Genomic DNA, 20110 nt, shown 5'->3' on the forward strand with positions numbered 1-20110 from the left:
CTCTGGCACAGAGGGGGCAAAGCTGACGGAAAAAGAAAAAAAGAAACAGGGTTTTTTTGGATTGGATAGCACATAATACTTGAAAGGGTCTGGGCCCTGAAGGAAAGGAGGGGGCCCATAGGACTTGAAGGTAAACAAAGCAACACAACAACTTCAGCTCTTGAGTGGCAAACCAGAGGAGAAACGGGGGTGGGGGGGGTGGGGAGAGGGTCTGCTCTGAAAAGGATATTTCTCTTTCTTTGTTGTGGCTGTGTTTCTACTGCTTGACTGCTCTTTGGATACAGCTGCAAGGATTCTCAGGCTCCAACTGCCCGAGGCACAGGCAGAACTGAGCTTGTTTGAATGTTTGTCTGGATCCTATGCCTTCCGCATGAGAGGGGTGGGGCCAGGCTCAGGTGGAATACTTTCCTCAAGGAATTCAGACCCCAGGGTCTGGAAAACTGCAGTGATTAAAGCCAGCCTACAACCTCTTCTTTATCTCAACCACGGCCCCAGCAGGGAGAGTCTGCTGAAGTTAAAGGAACCACAGCACCTTATCCTGGTAGGACCCGAAGGCAGAAAAGGGCCACATACTGGGCAGGACAGAGAAAACACAGCATCCAGAGATTCCACAGGAAAGTTTTTCAACCTGCTGGACCTCACTCTCAGGGAAAACTGATGCAGGTGACTCTTTCCCCCTGAGAAGAGAACAGCTGGTCTGGGAAAATCTGGCTGGGGTCTATAATACCTAAGTAGAGCTTCCTAAGAGGGGAGAAAAGGCACCATAGGAGTAGGGCAAGAAACAGGAAAACAAGAATTGAAAACTTCTGATCTATTAAACAAAACCTAAGCTATAAGTCCAGAATAAGCTGAACTGAATGTCAAAGAACACACTCATCCAGCAAGAAAATACTAAGTAAAAAAAGTGAAAATATTCCCTAGAATAAACTAATGAAGGAAATTCAATGCCTAGAGGACTAAAAACATAACAAATCCTAACAGGAAAACTGAAGAAATGGCCCAGTCAAAGGAACAAACTAACAATTCAAATGAGATACAGGAGTTGAAATAATTAATTCAGAATGTTCAAACAGACAATGGAAAACCCCATCAAAAATCAAATCAATGAACTGAGGGAGGATATAAAGAAGGCAATAATGAACAAAAAGAAGAAATAGAAATTTTGAAAAAACAAATCACAGAACTTATGGGAATAAAAGGCACAGAAGAAGAGATGAAAAAAAAAACAATGGAAACCTATAATGTCAGATTTCAAGGGGCAGAATATAGGATTAGTGAACCGAAGGACAGGATATCTGAAATTCAACAAGCAAAAGAAAATATAGGGAAAAAAATGAAAAATAAGAGCAGGGACTCAGGGAATTGAATGATAGCATGAAGGGCATGAAATCCCTGTTGTGAGTGTCTCAGAAGGAGAAGAGAAGGGAAAAGGAGGAGAAAAACTAATGGAAGAAATTATCACTGAAAATTTCCCAACTCTTATGAAAGACCTAAAATTACAGTTTCAAGAAGCGCAGCGTACCCCAAAAGAGAATAGATCCAAATAGACGTACTCCAAGACATTTACTAATCAGAATGTCAGAGGTCAAAGAGAAAGAAGGAATCTGGAAAGCAGCTAGAAAAAAGCAATCCATCACATACAAGGGAAGCCCAATAAGACTATGCGCAGACCTCTCAGCAGAAACCAGGGAGGCGAGAAGACAGTGGGATGATATATTTAAATTACTAAAAGAGAAAAACTGCCAACTAAGAATTCTATATCCAACAAAACTGTTCTTCAAAAACGAAGGGGAGCTGGGGGCATAAATGAAATCAGAAAGAAAGATAGATGCTAAACATTGAGATGGTATAAAGGGGAGTTGGGAGCATAAATGAAATCAGAAGCAAAGATAGATGTTAAAGATTGAGACGGTATAATCTAGGGATGCCTAGAGTGTATAATAATAGTGACTAAATGCACAAATTTTAAAAATGCTTTTGCATGAGGAAGAACAAAGGAATGTCATTATTGCAGGGTGCTGAAAATAGATGGTAATTAATATTTTTAAATGTCACCTTATGTGTGAGACTAAAGCAAAAAATGTTTATTTGGTACAGAATTTATATTTTGACTAGTGCATTTCCTAATATAACTTATGTAGATAGTTTGAATGAATACCATAAGTACTTGGAATCTCAGGTAGGACATGAGATTTTGTTGGTCTGTCCAGAGTGATGCCCTGATGAATCCCAGAGTGATTTGATCAGTGAGTGGAAAAGTATTTGCAAAGCCCCCTTTGGGGAATGGTGAGAACGGGGAGAAATTCAGCTTCCCCAAGTTGAATTCTTGATATTCTCACAAGCAGTATGGACAACCAAAGTTATAGGCTGAGCCCCGAGTCTTGGGATTTGTTCATATGAAACTTAACCCCACAAAGGATAAGTCAAGCCTACTTAAAATTTAGGCCTAAAAGTCATCCCCAAGAAAGCCTCTTGTTGCTCAGATGTGGCCTCTCTCTCCAGCAAACACAACAAACTCACCACCCTCCCCTGTCTACGTGGGACATGACTCCCAGGGGTGTGGACCTTCCTGGCAACGTGGGACAGAGATCTTGGAATGAACGGAGACTCAGCATCAAGGGATTGAGAAAAACCCTAGAATGAGCTGAGACTTAGCATCAAGGGATTGAGAAAACCTTCTTGACCAAAAGGGGGAAGAGTGAAATGAGACGTATGTCAATGGCTGAGAGATTCCAAACAGAGTCGAGAGGTTATCCTGGAGGTTATTCTTACGCATTAAGTAGATATCACCTTGTCGTTCAAGATGTAGTGGAGAGGATGGAGGGAACTGCCTGAAAATGTAGAGCTGTGTTCCGGTAGCCATGTTTCTTGATGATGATTGAACAATGATATAGCTTTCACAATGTGAGTCTGTGACTGTGAAAACCTTATGTCTGATGCTCCTTTTATCTACCATATCACCAGATGAGTAGAACATATGGAATAAAAATAAATAATAGGGGGAACAAATGTTAAAATAAATTTAGTTTGAAATGCTAGTGGTAAATGAAAGCAAGGGGTAAGGGGTATGGTATGTATAACTTTTCTTTCTCTATTATCATTTTATTTCTTTTTCTGTTGTCTTTTTATTTCTTTTTCTAAATCGATGCAAATGTTCTAAGAAATGATGAATATACAACTATGTGATGATATTAAGAATTACTGATCATATATGTAGAATGGAAAAAAAAAGTTTAGGAACACCCAAATCAATAGGCCATGCCCTCGATCATGAGGCTTACTCTTGTGAAACTTATGTATATAGTGAAGAAGCTTAGACTACCTATAGGCATGCCTAAGAGTTACTTCTGGAGGACCTCTGTGGTTCCTCAGATGTGTCCTCACTTTCTCTATGCCCAACTCTGCAAGTGAAATTAGTGCCCTCCTCCCTACATGGGACATGACATCTGAGGGTGAAAATCTCCCTGGCGACATGGGAGATGACTCCCAGGGATGAATCCAGACCTGGCACTGTCCTGACTAAAAGGGGGAAAAGAAGTAGAACTAATCAAGTATCAGTGGCTGGGAGAGTTCCAATAGAGTTGAGAGGCTACTCTGGAGGTTATTCTTTCGCAAGTTTCAGTTTGACCTTGCTACCTATCGTAACCTGCCAACCCCCAATCAGGACCATTCTGTCCAATTCGTAAGAATGGCTAAGACAATACAGAAGATACCACATGGGTTCCAGGCAGTGGAGTAACTTTCCAGAAACCTACAACCTCCACATGGTTCCCTGGCCCAGATAAGTGCTGAAACCTAGCCCAGCCTCTCCAGAACACCAGATAGTTCCATCTTCATACTCCATATTAGTGACAATCCCTTCTAGTATGAAAAATTTAGAATTCACAGCCCAAATACTCCTAAAGAGAAGGATGGAAAGATCAAAGGTGGTGCTGGAGTTATACACAGAAGACAGAATTTAGCAAATGAATATGAATGCTGAATTATTAAATTTATATTTACTCAGAGGACATGAGGGTAAAGACACAAACGGACATTTGCACACCAATGTTTATAGCAGCATTATTCACTCTTGGCAATTGTGAATTGCCAAATGTCCATCAACAGACGAGTGGCTGAACAAGCTATGGTATATACGTATGATTGAATATTATGCAGCTGTAAGAATAAAGTTATGAATTACGTAACAACATGACTCGACCTTAAGGACATTATTAGGCTGAGTGAGATTTGCCAGAAGCAAAAGGACAAATACTGTATGCTCTCACTGATAAGAACTGACATTAGTGAATGAACTTGGAAAACTTCAGTTGGTAGCAGATAGAAATAGGGTAGATATTGGGTAGTTGGAGCTGAAGGGATACATATTGTGCAACAGGACTGATTGCAAAAATTCAGAAATGGACAGCACAATACTACCTAACTGTAATATAATAATGTCAAAATACTGAATGAACCTGAATGTGAGAAGGATAGAGGGAAGAGTGCTGGGGGCAAAAATGAAATCAGAAGGAAAGATAGACAAAGACTGAAATGGTATAATCTAGGAAGGCCTAGCGTATACAATGATAGTGACTAAATGTACAAATTAAAAAATGCTTTTGCATGAGGAAGAACAAAAGAATGTCAATACTGCAGGGTGCTGAAAACAGATGATAATTCATATTCTAAAATTTTAACTTATGCATGAGAATAAAGCAAAAAATGTTTATTTGGTACAAAATTTATAATTTGACTAGTGCATTTCCTTATATAACTTATGTGGACAATTTAATAAACACCATAAGTACATGGAACCTTGAGTAGGGCATGAGATTTTGTAGGTTTGTCCAGAGTGATGCCCCAATCAACGATACTGGATTCCTTGATGTTGATATACATTATCCACCTTGGTGCAAATGCCTTGTGGTATGGAAATCTTAAATCCATTTTTACATCCTCATGTCCTCTTCTGCCTCTCAGCCTTCAGCATAGACTTGATTCCCTTAAATCTGTAGAAGCCTGACTTCCGCCCCCCACCAAAATTACCAGAATGTCAGGCAATCTGATCTTTTTAGTGATGCCCCTGAGATGGCATCCATTAAAACAGCAGCAATTCCTTGTTTTATATATGTATAACCTGGTATTCAGAGATAAGAACAAAGCTCATCAGGTCAGGATTAAGGTAATTCAGAATACAGGGTGTAAAGAAGACATTGCCTGTATTTTAGAACTTCACCTACTCTCTGAGACCAAAGAAAGAAAGGTTTATTTTGTCCAGAACCTAAATTGTCTATAGCACATAATCTACCTCAACCTGTCTGGATAGATCATTTAAACAATTAAAACACAGGGAGCCCAGAATAAGAATGAGAACTTTTAATCCTGTATAACTTAATGAAATACCTGGATATGTCCTAGAGTGTATTAAGCAAACAATCAAAAAGTATTGGCAAAGTCCCTTGAAGGATGGGAGAAAAAATATGGAACTATTAAACTTTACCACCTGGAGAACCCCTGATTCTGTGTCAAACATGAGGGACACCCAAACCAACAGGCCAAACCCTTGATGTTGAGGCTTGCTCTTGCGAAGCTTATGTACATAGTGGAGAAGCTTAGCCTACCTATATGTATGCCTAACAGTCCCCTCCAGAGGACCTCTTTTGTTGCTGAGATGTGGCCTCTCTCTCTCTAAGTGCAAGTGAAAACATTGCCCTCCCCACACGTGGGACATAACATCCAAGGATGAAAGTTTCCGTGGTGGTGTGGGCAATGACTCTCAGGGATGAGTCTGGCCCTGGCACCATGGATTCAACAATGCCATCCTGACCAAAAGGGTTTTGGAAAAGAAGCATACAAATAAGGTTATCAGTGGCTGAGAGAGTTGAAACAGAGTCGAGAGACTACTCTAGAGGTCACTCTTACGCAAGCTTCAGTTAGACATCGCTAATACCATAACTTGCCAAACACCAACCAAAACTATTCCTGCCAATCCTAAAGAACACCTAGGGTATTATCTAAGATTCTACAAATTTTCCATGCACTAGGGTAACTTTCCAGAATCCTAAAACCTCCAGATAGGTCCCTGGACCAGATAAATTCTGAAATGCAGAGGGGTCAGCCTTTCCAGAACATCAACTAGTTCCATCTCCCATCCCTTATTATCGACAGCCCCTTCCAACGTGAAAAAGTTAGAATGGGCATAGCCCAAATACCCCTAAAGGGTGAGAAAAAGATCAGAGGTGATGGTGGAATTATACAGAGGTCAGGTTTAACAAATGAATGTGAATGCTGAATCATTATATTGATATTTCTTTTAGTCTCCAGTACCTTAGAGCAGCTAGAAAATAAAAACCTACAATTGTAGAATTCTAACCCATACCAAACTCTGAAACATATTCTACAACTAACTGCTGCAACGTACTTTGAAATTTATTGCTTTTTAGTATATATGTTATTTCTCACAAAAAAAGAAGGAAGAGTATAATAGAGAAGACAGGATTTAACAAATTAATATGACTGCTGAGTCAATATATTGATATTTATTTTGATCTCCAGTGTCTTGAAGCAGCTAAAAGAAAAAAGGAAACATCATAGAACTGTAACCCATACCAAACTTTAAAATCTGTTGTATAACTACTTGTTAAAATGTACTTGGAAATTTATTGCTTTCTTGTATACATATTATCTTTCACAATAAAAAAAGCTAAAAAAAAAAAAAAGATCAGCGATTCCTTGTTTAGCCTGTGGACCTTCAAAATGATAATTCTGTCATTTTCATCTCATTTCCTGAAAGTCAGGGTCAGCTGGTGAAAAGTTAAACAACATGCTAAATATGAAATGCCAACCCTCACTCTAAACTTTCCCTGTTCAGAGCATCAAATAAAGACTTCTTTAGGTTTTATAGTGGCTTTCTGATTTTGGTAGTCCATTGAAGAAGGGCGTTTGAAAGTTGCTGTACACTATTAATGATAGATAGTCTGCCCATGTTCTACCTGAAATACCATGATTACTTATGAAAAGTATCTTTAATATAGCTGGATACAGTTTGGCTTGAGGGAAAAAAAATTACAGCACTGAGGCATCAGCATACAGGTGGGATCAAAGCCATGCCAGCAAAGAGATTACACAGGGACAAAAAGGGTTAGGAGGAACCCTCACACTAGAGAAGCATGAATGTATATGTGTGTTTGTGTTTTTCATTACATTTGAATGCCTTTAGGTAGGTCATGTCGGTTTCAGCTAGACACACAAATTATTACTTCCTATTGTTCCATACCCAAAGTTTCACAGACTTCCTACCCAGCAGGTATTGTGGAAATAACAATGCAAGAGAGTTCTAACAACAAGAGGTAATGGTCAGAAAATAATATACTGAAGTTTAAGTATACAAAAGAAAATAATGTCTTGAAATGCTTTCTTTGGTCACATCAACAACAAAAAATTAACATTTCTGACCACTCCCTAATACTTACTGGTCAAGCTATACCAAACCAGTTCCCTAAACAGACTTTGTTCTCTGACATCTGCATGTCTTTGCATATGCTGTTTCTTCCCTTCTTTGCCTTGTTAAATCCCACTCATCTTTTATAATTTCTCTCAAGCATCACCACGCCTCCAGTAAGTTTTCCTATCCCCAAGTCTGATTTTGACTTTTTATTTTGTGGCCTAAACCCCACAGACATTAAGTTCCTTGAAAACAATGACAGCTCTGATTTTGTATTCTCAGACTAGCTCATTATCTAGTGAATAATACACTGGCCAGTTTCAGGTCTTTTTAGTACTCACCATCTTAGCCTGAAGATCAAGCAGCTTTCTCACACGAAATGGTTTGACTAGAAAAGGTAAAGAAAAAAGGTTCTATGCATTTGGTTCAAAATAGAAGAAACTGGTTATACCTAACTACCATGTAGTTTATATAGCTTCCTCTTACAACAAATCATGAATATAAATACTGATAAATATATAAATATAAATATATAAAAACTGTTCAGTTACGCCATTAAGCAAATGCTCTTATATAAAGGTACTAAAAAGCAAGCAATTCCCAAAAAACAAGGCCTATCACATAACTAATGTGAATAGATAATATTATAAAAGCCAATACAAAAGCTAATTCCACAGAGAAAATGTACTACAACTGAAATGAAAATACTCACCATTCTCTTTTTTGGTAAGTAAATATAACAAATGGCTGACATAAGGGCACTGTTAAAATATAAAATGTAAAAAGAGGAATGACATATCTTGAAAAGAGCAACAACATACTTTCTTCAAGAGTCAATCTTATACTGATTAAGAAAAAAGGTCTCAGGATGTCACTGAACAAGTTTTACAAAGCTTCTATTTTTCATATACATAGTGGTGATAAAAAAGTCTTTATTACTCTGGAGAAAATATACAAATGGCCAAAAAGCACATGAAAAGATGTTCAACAACAACAAGAAAAAAAAGATGTTCAACATTATTAGTCATTAGAGAAATGCAAATCAAAACCACAATAAGATACCATTTCATACCCACTAGGACGGCCATTATTTTTTAAAAATCAGAAAATAAAAATCACCAAATATCCTTTAGTGAGGATACAGAGAAATTACAACCCTTGCACACTGTTGGTGGGAATGTAAATTGATGCAGCTGCAGGAAACCAGTTTGGTGGTTCCTCAAAAAGTTAAACATAACTAACTGTAATACATGATCCTGAACTGGATATAATAATGGAGGAGAAAATACTCAAAAGGACATTATTGGGAGCTATGAAAAAACTGGAGCATGGACAGTCATCAACATTAAACTGTTCGAGCTTGAAAGATGTACTTAAGGTGGTTATATAAATGAACATCCTTGTTCTTAGTAAATGAACATGCAAGTTTTGGTGTACACGGACCATGATTTATGCAACCTACTCTCAAATGTTTAGAAAATGGATGGATGGATTAGGGCGGGGAGAAATGGCAATGTGGCAAAATGGTGAATCTGGGTCTTTTGGCAGGGAGTATGTTGGAGTTCTTTGTATGGGATTTCTATTATTTTTGCAACTGTCCTGTAAGTTTGAAATAATTCCAAAATAAAAAGTTAAAAAAAAAGTTACACAGAAATACTATATGTCCTGACAACCTATTTCTAGGTATATACCCTCAAGAATTGAGAACAGGGACTTGAATAGACAGTTGTACACCAAAGTATATAGCAGCATTATTTACAATAACCAAAAGGTGGAAACAACCAAGTGTCCATCAACAGATGAAAAGATAAACAAAATGTGGTATATACATACAATGGAATATTATTCAACCATGCTACAGCATGGATGAGCCTTGAAAATATTATGCTGAGTGAACTAAAGGACACAAAAGGACAAATATTTTATGATTTCACTTATATGAAATATCTTGAATAAGCAAATTCATAGAGACTAAAAGATTATAGGTTACCAGAGGCTGGGCAGAAGGGGGAATGGGGAATTTATTGATTAATGGGTACTAAGTTTCTGTTTGGGGTGATGAAAAAGTTTTGGTAATAAACACAGGTGATGACTGCACAACACTGTGAATGCAATTAAGACAAATGAATTGTACACTTAAAAATGGGCAAAATGGGAAATTTTCTATGTGGAAATATATATGTACATACCCACATAAACATATGTGTGTGTGTGTGTGTGTGTGTGTGTGTGTATATATAAAACCACCATAAAATCTAAAAACAAAACAAAAAAACAAAAGAACAATAGTTTTAATCGACACCCCATTATACGACTTATAAGTGGTTTGGTGAATATATAAACACTTTAGACGATTTCAAAAACAGAGTAAGAATTGCTCATAATCCTTCTACGTAACAAAAATTCATGTATTCCCTTTTAGTACTAGACCATATTTATTGAGATACAAACTTAAAATTTTTATCCTGACTTTCCATTTAAAACATTTTCCCTTATTGCTTGGTCTTCAAAATTATCATGTTCAATGATGTTTAACATTCCAGTGCGTGGGTATGCCATAATTTAATTAACCACTTAGTCCTCAGTGTGGCAAATAAAACACACTCAATAAATGTGTCAAATTGCTATACCATTTCATTTTGAGTGCCAATTTGTTGAGGTCTTATTCTAGATCAGGGCTGGCAAACTATAACCCACATGTTTTGGTAAATAAAGATTTATCAGAACACATTCACATACATTCATTTATATATTGTCCATATCTGCTTTCTCTCTACAAAACAGATTTGAGTAGTTTCCACAGACTGGATGGCCCACAAAGCCTATAAAATATTTACTACCTGGACACTTACAGAAAAAGTCTGCCAACACCCTTCTAGAAGAAAACAGGAGAACAGTTCATGACCATGAAGTGGTAGTTTTTTCCTTCATAAAAGAAAAAGTGATAGCCACAAAAGAAATAAAGAACAATAAATTAGAGTTCATTAAATTAAGAACATCTTTTCATCACATGAGGAAACTATTCTCTATAGGAGAAATAGGTAAACAAAAACCTACGGGCCAAATCGAGAATATCACTTATTCTTGTAAATAACGTTTTATTGGAACACAGTCATACCCACCTATCTATGCTCCTTTTTCACTACAACAGCCTTTCACTTACGATGTAGACAATTTTCTGTACGTACAGTATACTTCAAAAAACATTTATTTTATAGACAGGATAAAAAAGATAAAGAAAAACTTTCTTGCCAAACTGAGCAAGAAACTGTGGTCAGCATCAAGAATAATACTCAATAGGTTGCTATTCATTTGACCAACACTAATGAGTTCATTTTGATTGATTCATTCATGAAACAAATACCTTCTTAACAATAAATAAAACACACAAAAAATCCTGCCGTCATGATGTTTACATTCTCTGTGTTGTGAATTACATTAATAAGTACCAGAATTATAAAAGGCTTGCAGTCAATACCAATCAAAATCCCAACAACTTACTTTTCAGAAATAGAAAAACCAATAAGCAAATTTATCTGGAAGGGCAGGGTGCCCCGAATTGCTAAAAGTATCTTGAGGAAAAAAAACGAAGCTGGAGGGCTCACGCTGCCTGACTTTAAGGCATATTATGAAGCCACAGTGGTCAAAACAGCATGGTACTGGCATAAAGATAGATATATTGACCAATGGAATCGAATAGAGTGTTCAGATATACACCCTCTCATCTATGGACAACTGATCTTTGATAAGGCAGTCAAGCCAACTCACCTGGGACAGGACAGTCTCTTCAATAAATGGATATCCATATGCAAAAGAATGAAAGAAGACCCATGTCTCACACCCTATACAAAAGTTAACTCAAAATGGATCAAAGATCTAAACATTAGGTCTAAGACCATAAAACAGTTAGAGGAAAATGTAGGGAGATATCTTATAAATCTTATAATTAATTGGAGGCGGTTTATAGATCTTACACCTAAAGCAAGAGCACTGAAGACAGAAAGAAAGAAATGGGAACTCCTCAAAATTAAACACTTTTGTGCATCAAAGAACTTCATCAAGAAAGTAAAAAAACAGCCTACACAATGGGAGACAATATTTGGAAACGACATATCAGATAAAGGTCTAGTATCCAGAATTCATAAAGAGATTGTTCAACTCAACAAAAAAAAGACAGCCAATCCAATTACAAAATGGGAAAAAGACTTGAACAGACACTTCTCAGAAGAGGAAATACAAATGGCCAAAAGGCATATGAAGAGATGTTCAACGTCCCTGGCCATTAGAGAAATGCAAATCAAAACCACAATGAGACACCATCTCACACCCACCAGAATGGCTATTATCAACAAAACAGAAAATGGCAAGTGCTGGAGAAAGAGGCACACTTATTTACTGTTGGTGGGAATGTCAAATGGTGCAACCGCTGTGGAAGGCAGTTTGGCAGTTCCTCAAAAAGCTGAATATAGAATTGCCGTATGGCCCAGCAATACCATTGCTAGGTATCTACTCAGAGTATATAAGGGCAAAGACACAAACAGACATTTGCACACTAATGTTTATAGCAGCATGATTTATAATTGCAAAGAGATGGAAACAGCCAAAATGTCCATTAACAGATGAGTGGCTAAACAAACTGTGGTATATACATACGATGGAATATTATGCAGCTTTAAGACAGAATAAACTCATGAAGTATGTAACCACATGGATGGACCTTGAGAACATTATGCTGAGTGAGACTAACCAAAAACTAAAGAACAAATACTGTACGGTCTCACTGATATGAACTGATATTAGTGAATAAACTTGGACTATTTCGTTGGTAACAGAGACCATCAGGAGATAGAAATAGGGTAAGATACTGGGGAACTGGAGCTGAAGAGACACAGACGGTGCAACAGGACTGAATACAAAAACTCAGGAATGGACAGCACAATACTACCTAACTGTAATATAATTATGTTAAAACACTGAATGAAGCTGCATGTGAGAATGATAGAGGGAGGAGGGCTGGGGACATAAATGAAACCAGAAAGAAAGACAGATGTTAAACATTGAGATGGTATAATCTAGGATGGTATAATCTAGTGTATAATAATAGTGACTAAATGTACAAATTTTAAAAACGTTTTTGCATGAGGAAGAACAAAGCAATGTCATTATTGCAGGGTGCTGAAAATAGGTGGTAATTAATATTTTAAAATGTCACCTTATGTGTGAGACTAAAGCAAAAACTGTTTATTTGTTACAAAATTTATATTTTGACTAGTGCATTTCCTAATATAACTTATGCAGACAGTTTGATTGAACACCATAAGTACTTGGAATGTAGGATATGAGATTTTGTTGGTTTGTCCAGAGTGATGCCCCAATGAATCTCAGAGCGATTTGATCAGCGAGTGGAAAAGTATTTGCAAAGCCCCCTTCTGGGAATGGTGAGAACGGGGAGAAATTCAACTTCCCCAAGTTGAATTCTTGATATTCTCACAAGCAGTGTGGACAACCAAAGCTATAGGCTGAGCCCCCAGTCTTGGGGTCTGTTCATATGAAACTTAACCCCACAAAGGATAGGTCAAGTCTACTTAAAATTTAGGCCTAAGAGTCACCCCCAGGAGAGCCTCTTTTGTTGCTCAGATGTGGCCTCTCTCCCCACCCAACACGACGAGCAGTCTCGCCACACTCCCCCTCTCTGCATGGGACATGACTCCCAGGGGTGTGGACCTTCCTGGCAACGTGGGACAGAGATCCTGGAATGAGCTGAGACTCAGCATCAAGGGATTGAGAAAAACCCTAGAATGAGCTGAGACTTAGCATCAAGGGATTGAGAGAACCTTCTCAACCAAAGGGGGAAGAGTGAAATGAGACAAAGTGTCAATGGCTGAGAGATTCCAAACAGAGTCAAGAGGTTATCCTGGAGGTTATTCTTACGCATTAAGTAGATGTCACCTTGTTGTTTAAGATATAGCGGAGAGGCTGGAGGGAACTGCCTGAAAATGTAGAGCTATGTTCCAGTAGCCATGTTTCTTGATGATGATTGAACAATGATATAGCTTTCACAATGAGACTCTGTCAATGTGAAAACCTTGTGTCTGATGCTCCTTTTATCTACTATATCAACAGAAGAGTAGAACATGTGGAATAAAAATAAATAATAGGGGGAACAAATGTTAAATTTAGTTTGAAATGCTAGTGGTAAATGGAAGCGAGGGGTAAGGGGTATGGTAGATATAATCTTTTTTTTTCTTTCCTGTGTTCGTTTTATTTCTTTTTCTATGGTCCTTTTATTTCTTTTTCTGAATTAATGCAAATGTTCTAAGAAATGATGAATATGCAACTAAGTGATGATATTGTGAATTACTGATTATTTATGTTGCTTTATTGTTTCTTTATTTTTTAATTAATAAAAAATTAAAAATTATTTAATTTAAAATTTTTTATTAATTTAAAAATTAATAAAAAATTAAAAAATATTTAATCAAAAAAAAAAGAATTACAAGCTATAACGAATTTTTCCTAGTTTACACAGCACGTATTATATCCTCAAAATAGCAGTTAAGGCTTCATACTTTTTCAAATGATTCAGCATTTACTGAAAACATTTTTAAATTCCAGTTTTTTAAATTTCTCTTTTATCTTACATTCACTTTTTAAATATACTTAATAGTGACTATATTTTTTCTCTTTTAGAATATAATTGATTTCAGGAGGAAAACTAATTCAGAATAATAATAGTGCAAAAACGGGATAGTTTTTGCCCATTTAAAGTGCAGAAGTGAAATATAAGATTGATTTTATTGACAAAGTCTGAAAGAAATTTCAAAATATGAATGTGAATAGCAGCATTACTGTATAAGTGTCTAGCAATGGGAAAACTGAATCTAATAAATAGAAGTCTGGTATTCATGTTTTGAAATACTCAATTTTATAGTCACACTCTAAATAAAGCAATAACATCAGGTCTACATGTTTTAGGAATGTAATTTTTAACTAACATCATTTACCTGATTTAATCACAAAATATGAAATTCTATACCAAGGTATCTACTGAAATTTAACCATTTTAAAATGTGACAAATGAACTTCATGCAAGTCATCAACAGTTCTGGTACTAATAATTGTGATTGTTTTTTATGTTTATGTAACCTGCTTAGTATTGAATTCCTCTACCAGGAGGGTCTTCCTAAGAAGAATGTGTCATTATTTATACCCTTAACTTCTAAGCCCTGTGACATCAGATTTTTAAAGGGCTTTATGTGAACTATGATATTGTAATTTTTCTAAGTATTTTAAAAAGGGTAACAAATTATATATATATACACTAATGCTTTTAAGAAAATAAGACAGGAAAGGTTGATGGTATTCATTAGGTTTCAACTGAATGGAGCAGTTCCTTATAATAACAGTTGTACAGTAAGGAAATAAAACACTAACTTTATGTGTATTAAGTTTAAATGATTATGCATTTTCAAACTGCCAAGAAAAATAAACAACTTTGTACATTTGAAGATTTTTTTCAACAGCTTGTTTTCTTCAATCTCTTAATGAGGAACTTAAACCCTTACCAAAAATAGAAGTTGGCAAAAACAACTTTCTAGCACTAACACTTTTTTTTAATGAATGATGGTAGCCTAAAACTTAATATTTTTATAAAGCATTATAATATTATTTGGTGGATAATTGAATTAAAAGTTCTCACTGAATGCAAAAACAAAACAAAACAGAATAAAATTTCCATCTCTCATCAGCTCTCATTCCCATTTTTCTCAGCAGCTATTTCAAAATTTGCACTCTCTCCTCAACCATCATATTCTATCTTTACCTCTTTACTCGTAGCAGAAAACTTGGCTTCCTAGTTGAATGAAAATTTGAAAGGAAAAAAAAATGAAACACCAAAACCATCTGACAGGAATTCCCTCAACTTTGTCCCCTACTAACTTACAAATTTACACCAGCACCCATTCTTTTTTCATACTGTCATGAGAGGTACCTTTCTTCTTGTTGAAGACTAATTACTATAACTTTAACACCAAACCCTATTTTTTATTTCGACACCTCACCTCTGTACCCTTAGAAAATCCTGTGGATACTATCACAGGATTTTTCACACTGTGCTTTTCTCCTTCCACTATATTTAAAGGTCATTGAGGCTCTGCCTCTTACTAGGCAGGTAACCTTTGTAACTTTATTTTTCTATCCCTCAGCTGTCTCTTCACTAAAATGGGAATGATAATAGCATTTTCCATGAATCCTGGCTCTAGCCATGTGACCCCGGGCAAATCATTTGACTTCTTTATGCTTCATATTCCTCATTTCTACAACGGGCATAAAATAATGGTACATTTCCTCATAAGATGGTCATGAGGATTAAGTGGGTTAAAACCACATTTTATCTGGTGTGTATTTACATTTACCACACTTTTCAGTTTGGACTAGCCACATCATGTGGCTTGTGGCTATCGTACTGGACAGCCCAGGTATAGGAGATAACAAGAATAAAAGAATAAAATAACTTTCAGACCCTCAGGACCAAAAAAAAAAATTGTTCACATATTCTCCATACTTATTTATTACATTTTTACATCTTTGAAAACAGGACAAATCTTACCATCAATATGTGACAGTTTATCTGGCATCAATCTTTCTGAGTAGTTCAAAAGATAATACTGCATCTTACAACTGATGGCATCTTATAATTAATGAAATACAGTCTATATTAAGAACTTAGTGCACAATACATAAGTCTCACATTACCTAGTTATTATGTATTATTGATATTTGCATTATTTGCATTTTCAACACTAGTTCAGTGCCTGGTACAGTAATTAGTTAATACATGTTCACTGAATCAGTGTCCACAGAATGTCTTCTTACCTTAAATTGTTTTGGTTTGTTTTGTTTTTCTGGCATGGGCAGGCTTCAGGAATTGAACCCGGGTCTCTGGCATCTTAAATTTTGTACACCTAAATCCAAATGTATTATATTCCTTCTGAAACTAGCTCCTCACAAATTTCCTCTCACTGTCAAAGGGTACCATCATTCTGAGGAATTGTTGACTTAAAACCTGATACTTAACTCCTGCCTCTTCCCCTAATCTAATTTAAACAAGTAATATCAACTCTTCTACAATTTCCCTAAGAATTGCCCTTACATTTTCATTCCCTCTGCCACCCTCTACAACAGTTTGAGTCTCAAAACTGTTTGGTCTCAGGAATCTTCACGTTCTTAAAAATAAAGGACCCCTAAGGAGTTTTTTCTTTTTAAACTAGATTGTGTCTATTGATATTCACCATATTAAAAATTAACAGATCACATGAAACTTAACCCTACAAAGGATAGGTCAAGCCTACTTAAAATTAGGCCTAAGAGTCATCCCCAAGAGAGCCTCTTTTGTTGCTCAGATGTGACCTCTCTCTCCAGCCAACACAACAAGAAAACTCACCATCCTTCCCCTGTCTACGTGGGACATGACTCCCAGGGGTACGGACCTTCCTGGCAACGTAGGACAGAAATGCTTGAATGAGCTGAGACTCAGCATCAAGGAATTGAGAAAAACCCTAGAATGAGCTGAGACTCAGCATCAAGGGACTGAGAAAACCTTCTTGACCAAAAAAGGGAAGAGTGAAATGAGACAAAGTGTCAATAGCTAAGAGATTCCAAACAGAGTCGAGAGGTTATCCTGGAGTTTATTCTTATGCATTAAGTACATATCACTTTGTTATTCAAGATGCAGTGGAGAGGCTAGAGGGAACTGCCTGAAAATGTAGAGCTGTGTTCCAGTAGCCATGTTTCTTGATGATGATTGAATAATGATATAGCTTTCACAATGTGACTATGTGATTGTAAATTCCTTGTGTCTGATGCTCCTTTTATCTACCATGTCAACAGACGAGTAGAACATATGGAATAAAAATAAATAATAAGGGGAATAAATGTTAAAATAAAATTAGTTTGAAATGCTAGTGATCAATGAAAGGGAGGGGTAGGGAGTATGGTAGGTATAATTTTTTTTTCTGTTGTCTTTTTATTTCTTTTTCCGAATAGATGCAAATGTTCCAAGAAATTATTATGATGATAAATATGCAACTATGTGATGATATTGTGAATTAACGGAATGATCAAAATGGGAACGTTTGCATTTTCTTTGTATTTTTGGTATTTAAATAAATAAATAAATAAGAGAAATTTTAATGTTTATTAATTCATTAAAAACTAAACAATTACATGCTAACATAAGTGACATTTTATAAAAAATAAATTTTCAAAAATAATAGTGAGAAAAGTGGCATTGTTTTACATTTGAACAAATATCTTTGTTTCGGGCCTGAATGAAGACAGTTGGATTCTCTGCTTCTGTACTGAATCTGTTACAGTATATGGTTTTGATTGAAGTATATGAAGAAAACCCAGCCTATCAAATATATATAGTTGGAAAAGGGAGGAATATTTTAATAGCCTTTTCAGAAAATTGTAGATATTTGATAGTATACCAAAACTCAACAGGTGGTAGTTCCTTAAAGGTTAAATGCAATGTGGAATTTGAAACCTTATCAAGGAACTTTGTACACTGTATATTAAAATTCATCAATAGATTTTATACTGCAGGGTGGTGAAAATAGATGGTAATTAATATTTTAAAGCTTTAACTTATGTGTGAGACTAAAGCAAAAAATGCTTATTTGGCACAAAATTTATATTTCAACAAGTGCATTTTCCTATATAACTTATGTGGACAGTTTAATTGAACACAATAAGTCCATGGAACCTTGAGTAGGGCATGAGATCTTGTAGGTTTGTCCAGAGTGATGTATCAATAAATCCCAGAGGGATTTGAATAGTGAATAAAAAAGTATTTGCAAAGTCCCTTTGGGGGAATGGCGAGAAAGGGGGAAAATTCAACTTTCCCACATGGAGAATTCCTGATATTCTCACAAGCAGTGGGACAACAAAAGCAATAGGCTGAGCCCTCAATCTTTGGGGTTTGTTCATATGAAACTTAGCCCCACAAAGGATAGGCTAAGCCTACTAAAAATTAGGCCTAAGAGTTTCCCAAAGAGAACCTCTTTTGTTGCTCAGATGTGGCCTCTCTCTCAGCCAACACAATAAGCAAACTCAATGCCCTCCCCTTCTCTATGTGATACACAACTCCCAAGGGTGTTGACCTTCCTGGCAATGTGGGACAGAAATCCTAGAATGAGCTGGGATTCAGCATCAAGGGACTGAGAAAACCTTCTCAACCAAAAGGGGAAAGACAGAAATGAGACAAAATAAAGTGCCAATGTTGAGAGAGTTCAAACACAGTTGAGAGGTTATCGTGGACGTTATTCTTATATATTATATAGATGTCACCTTTTTAGTTAAGGTATAATGGAAAGGCTATAAGGAATTGCCTGAGAATGTAGAGCTGTGCTCCAGTAGCCATGTTTCTTGAAGATGACTGTATAATGAGATAGCTTTCGCAGTGCGACTGTGTGGTTGTGAGAGCCCTGTGTCTGATGCTCCTTTTTTCTACCTTATGGACAGATGAGTAAAACATATGGATTAAAAATAAATAAATAATAGGGGGAACAAATGCTAAAATAAATTTAGATTGAAATGCTAGTGATCAAGAAAGGGAGGGGTAAGGGGTATGGTATGTATGATTTTTTTTTTATTTTTATTTCTTTTTCTGAATTGATGTAAATGCTCTAAGAAATGATCATGATGATGAATATACAACTATGTGATGATATTCTGAATTACTGATATATATCAAATATGGAATGACCATACAGTAAGAATGTTCGTGTTTGTTTATGTTTAAAAAATGAATTAACTAATTAAAAAAAAATTCACTGATACGTCTTGCACACTGAATGTCTTTTACCCATGTATGATTTAGGAAAATTATACTTGTTCAGTTGGAGCATGTTGGTTCACTGAGCTATGAACCTCCAAATGTTAATACACTTCATTATTCAATATTTAAAAATCACTTTCATTAACATCACTACCAACCTTACCAGAAAAGTTTTTAAGGGAAGCTGTGAAGCTCACAGTGACACACAAATTTTCCAAGCTTCTAATTTTTGCTTCAATACATAAATTTTATTATTGGCAACAAACACTGCCAGTTGTTTTATTTGAAATGCTAGGCTCACTTTGTTCATTTCTGAGAAAATGTCTGCCAAATACGTGGCTGAACTACCAGAGTTTTTATGTCATTCTTCTAAGTAAATAATAGTGTTCGATGAAAATAGTGTTCGATGAATAGTGTTCGAAAAAAAAACTAGTTAAAGCTAGTTTAACTCTCAACTCTATCATATAAGTGCTTTTCCTCAGACAATTATTACATTTTAGCATACAGCAGTGCTTTTCCTCATCACAGTAAATTAGAGTCCTGTCTCAAGGGTCAAGATATAATACAATTTAATCTTTGTATATATGTTATATTTAGAAATAAAAAAACATTTAAAAATACTAACACAAATAAAACTTATTTTTACTGCTTTGTTTACAATATTCTCAAGTAAAAATAGCATTTTTTCAATACTGTGAAGACACAATGACCACTAGTACAGTCTGGCACCATAGCCTTGAACTGTGCTTGAGTGCCAGCAGTTTTAGCCACCACTGTTTTGGCACCATCAGCACAAATGTCAACACAGGGAAAATAGCAAATAACATCTTGGTATTTTTATGAAA

General features: G+C 36.0%; 1 protein-coding gene across 2 annotated transcripts in view; it reads right to left on the minus strand.

The window, feature by feature from the left end:
- The window catches only part of LOC143670728 (centromere protein I-like), a 54454-nt gene that overhangs the window by 11769 nt on the left and 22575 nt on the right, over positions 1 to 20110 (minus strand). For both annotated transcript variants that reach the window (XM_077145663.1, XM_077145662.1), the window contains exons 6-7: positions 8139 to 8187; positions 7768 to 7814 (exon numbers count right to left, since the gene is read on the minus strand). In XM_077145663.1, coding sequence (XP_077001778.1) covers positions 7768 to 7814; positions 8139 to 8187 — 96 coding nt within the window. The remainder of the gene's footprint in view (positions 1 to 7767; positions 7815 to 8138; positions 8188 to 20110) is intronic.

This window comes from Tamandua tetradactyla, chromosome X (assembly GCF_023851605.1).
Source record: "Tamandua tetradactyla isolate mTamTet1 chromosome X, mTamTet1.pri, whole genome shotgun sequence".
Lineage (NCBI taxonomy): Eukaryota > Metazoa > Chordata > Mammalia > Pilosa > Myrmecophagidae > Tamandua > Tamandua tetradactyla.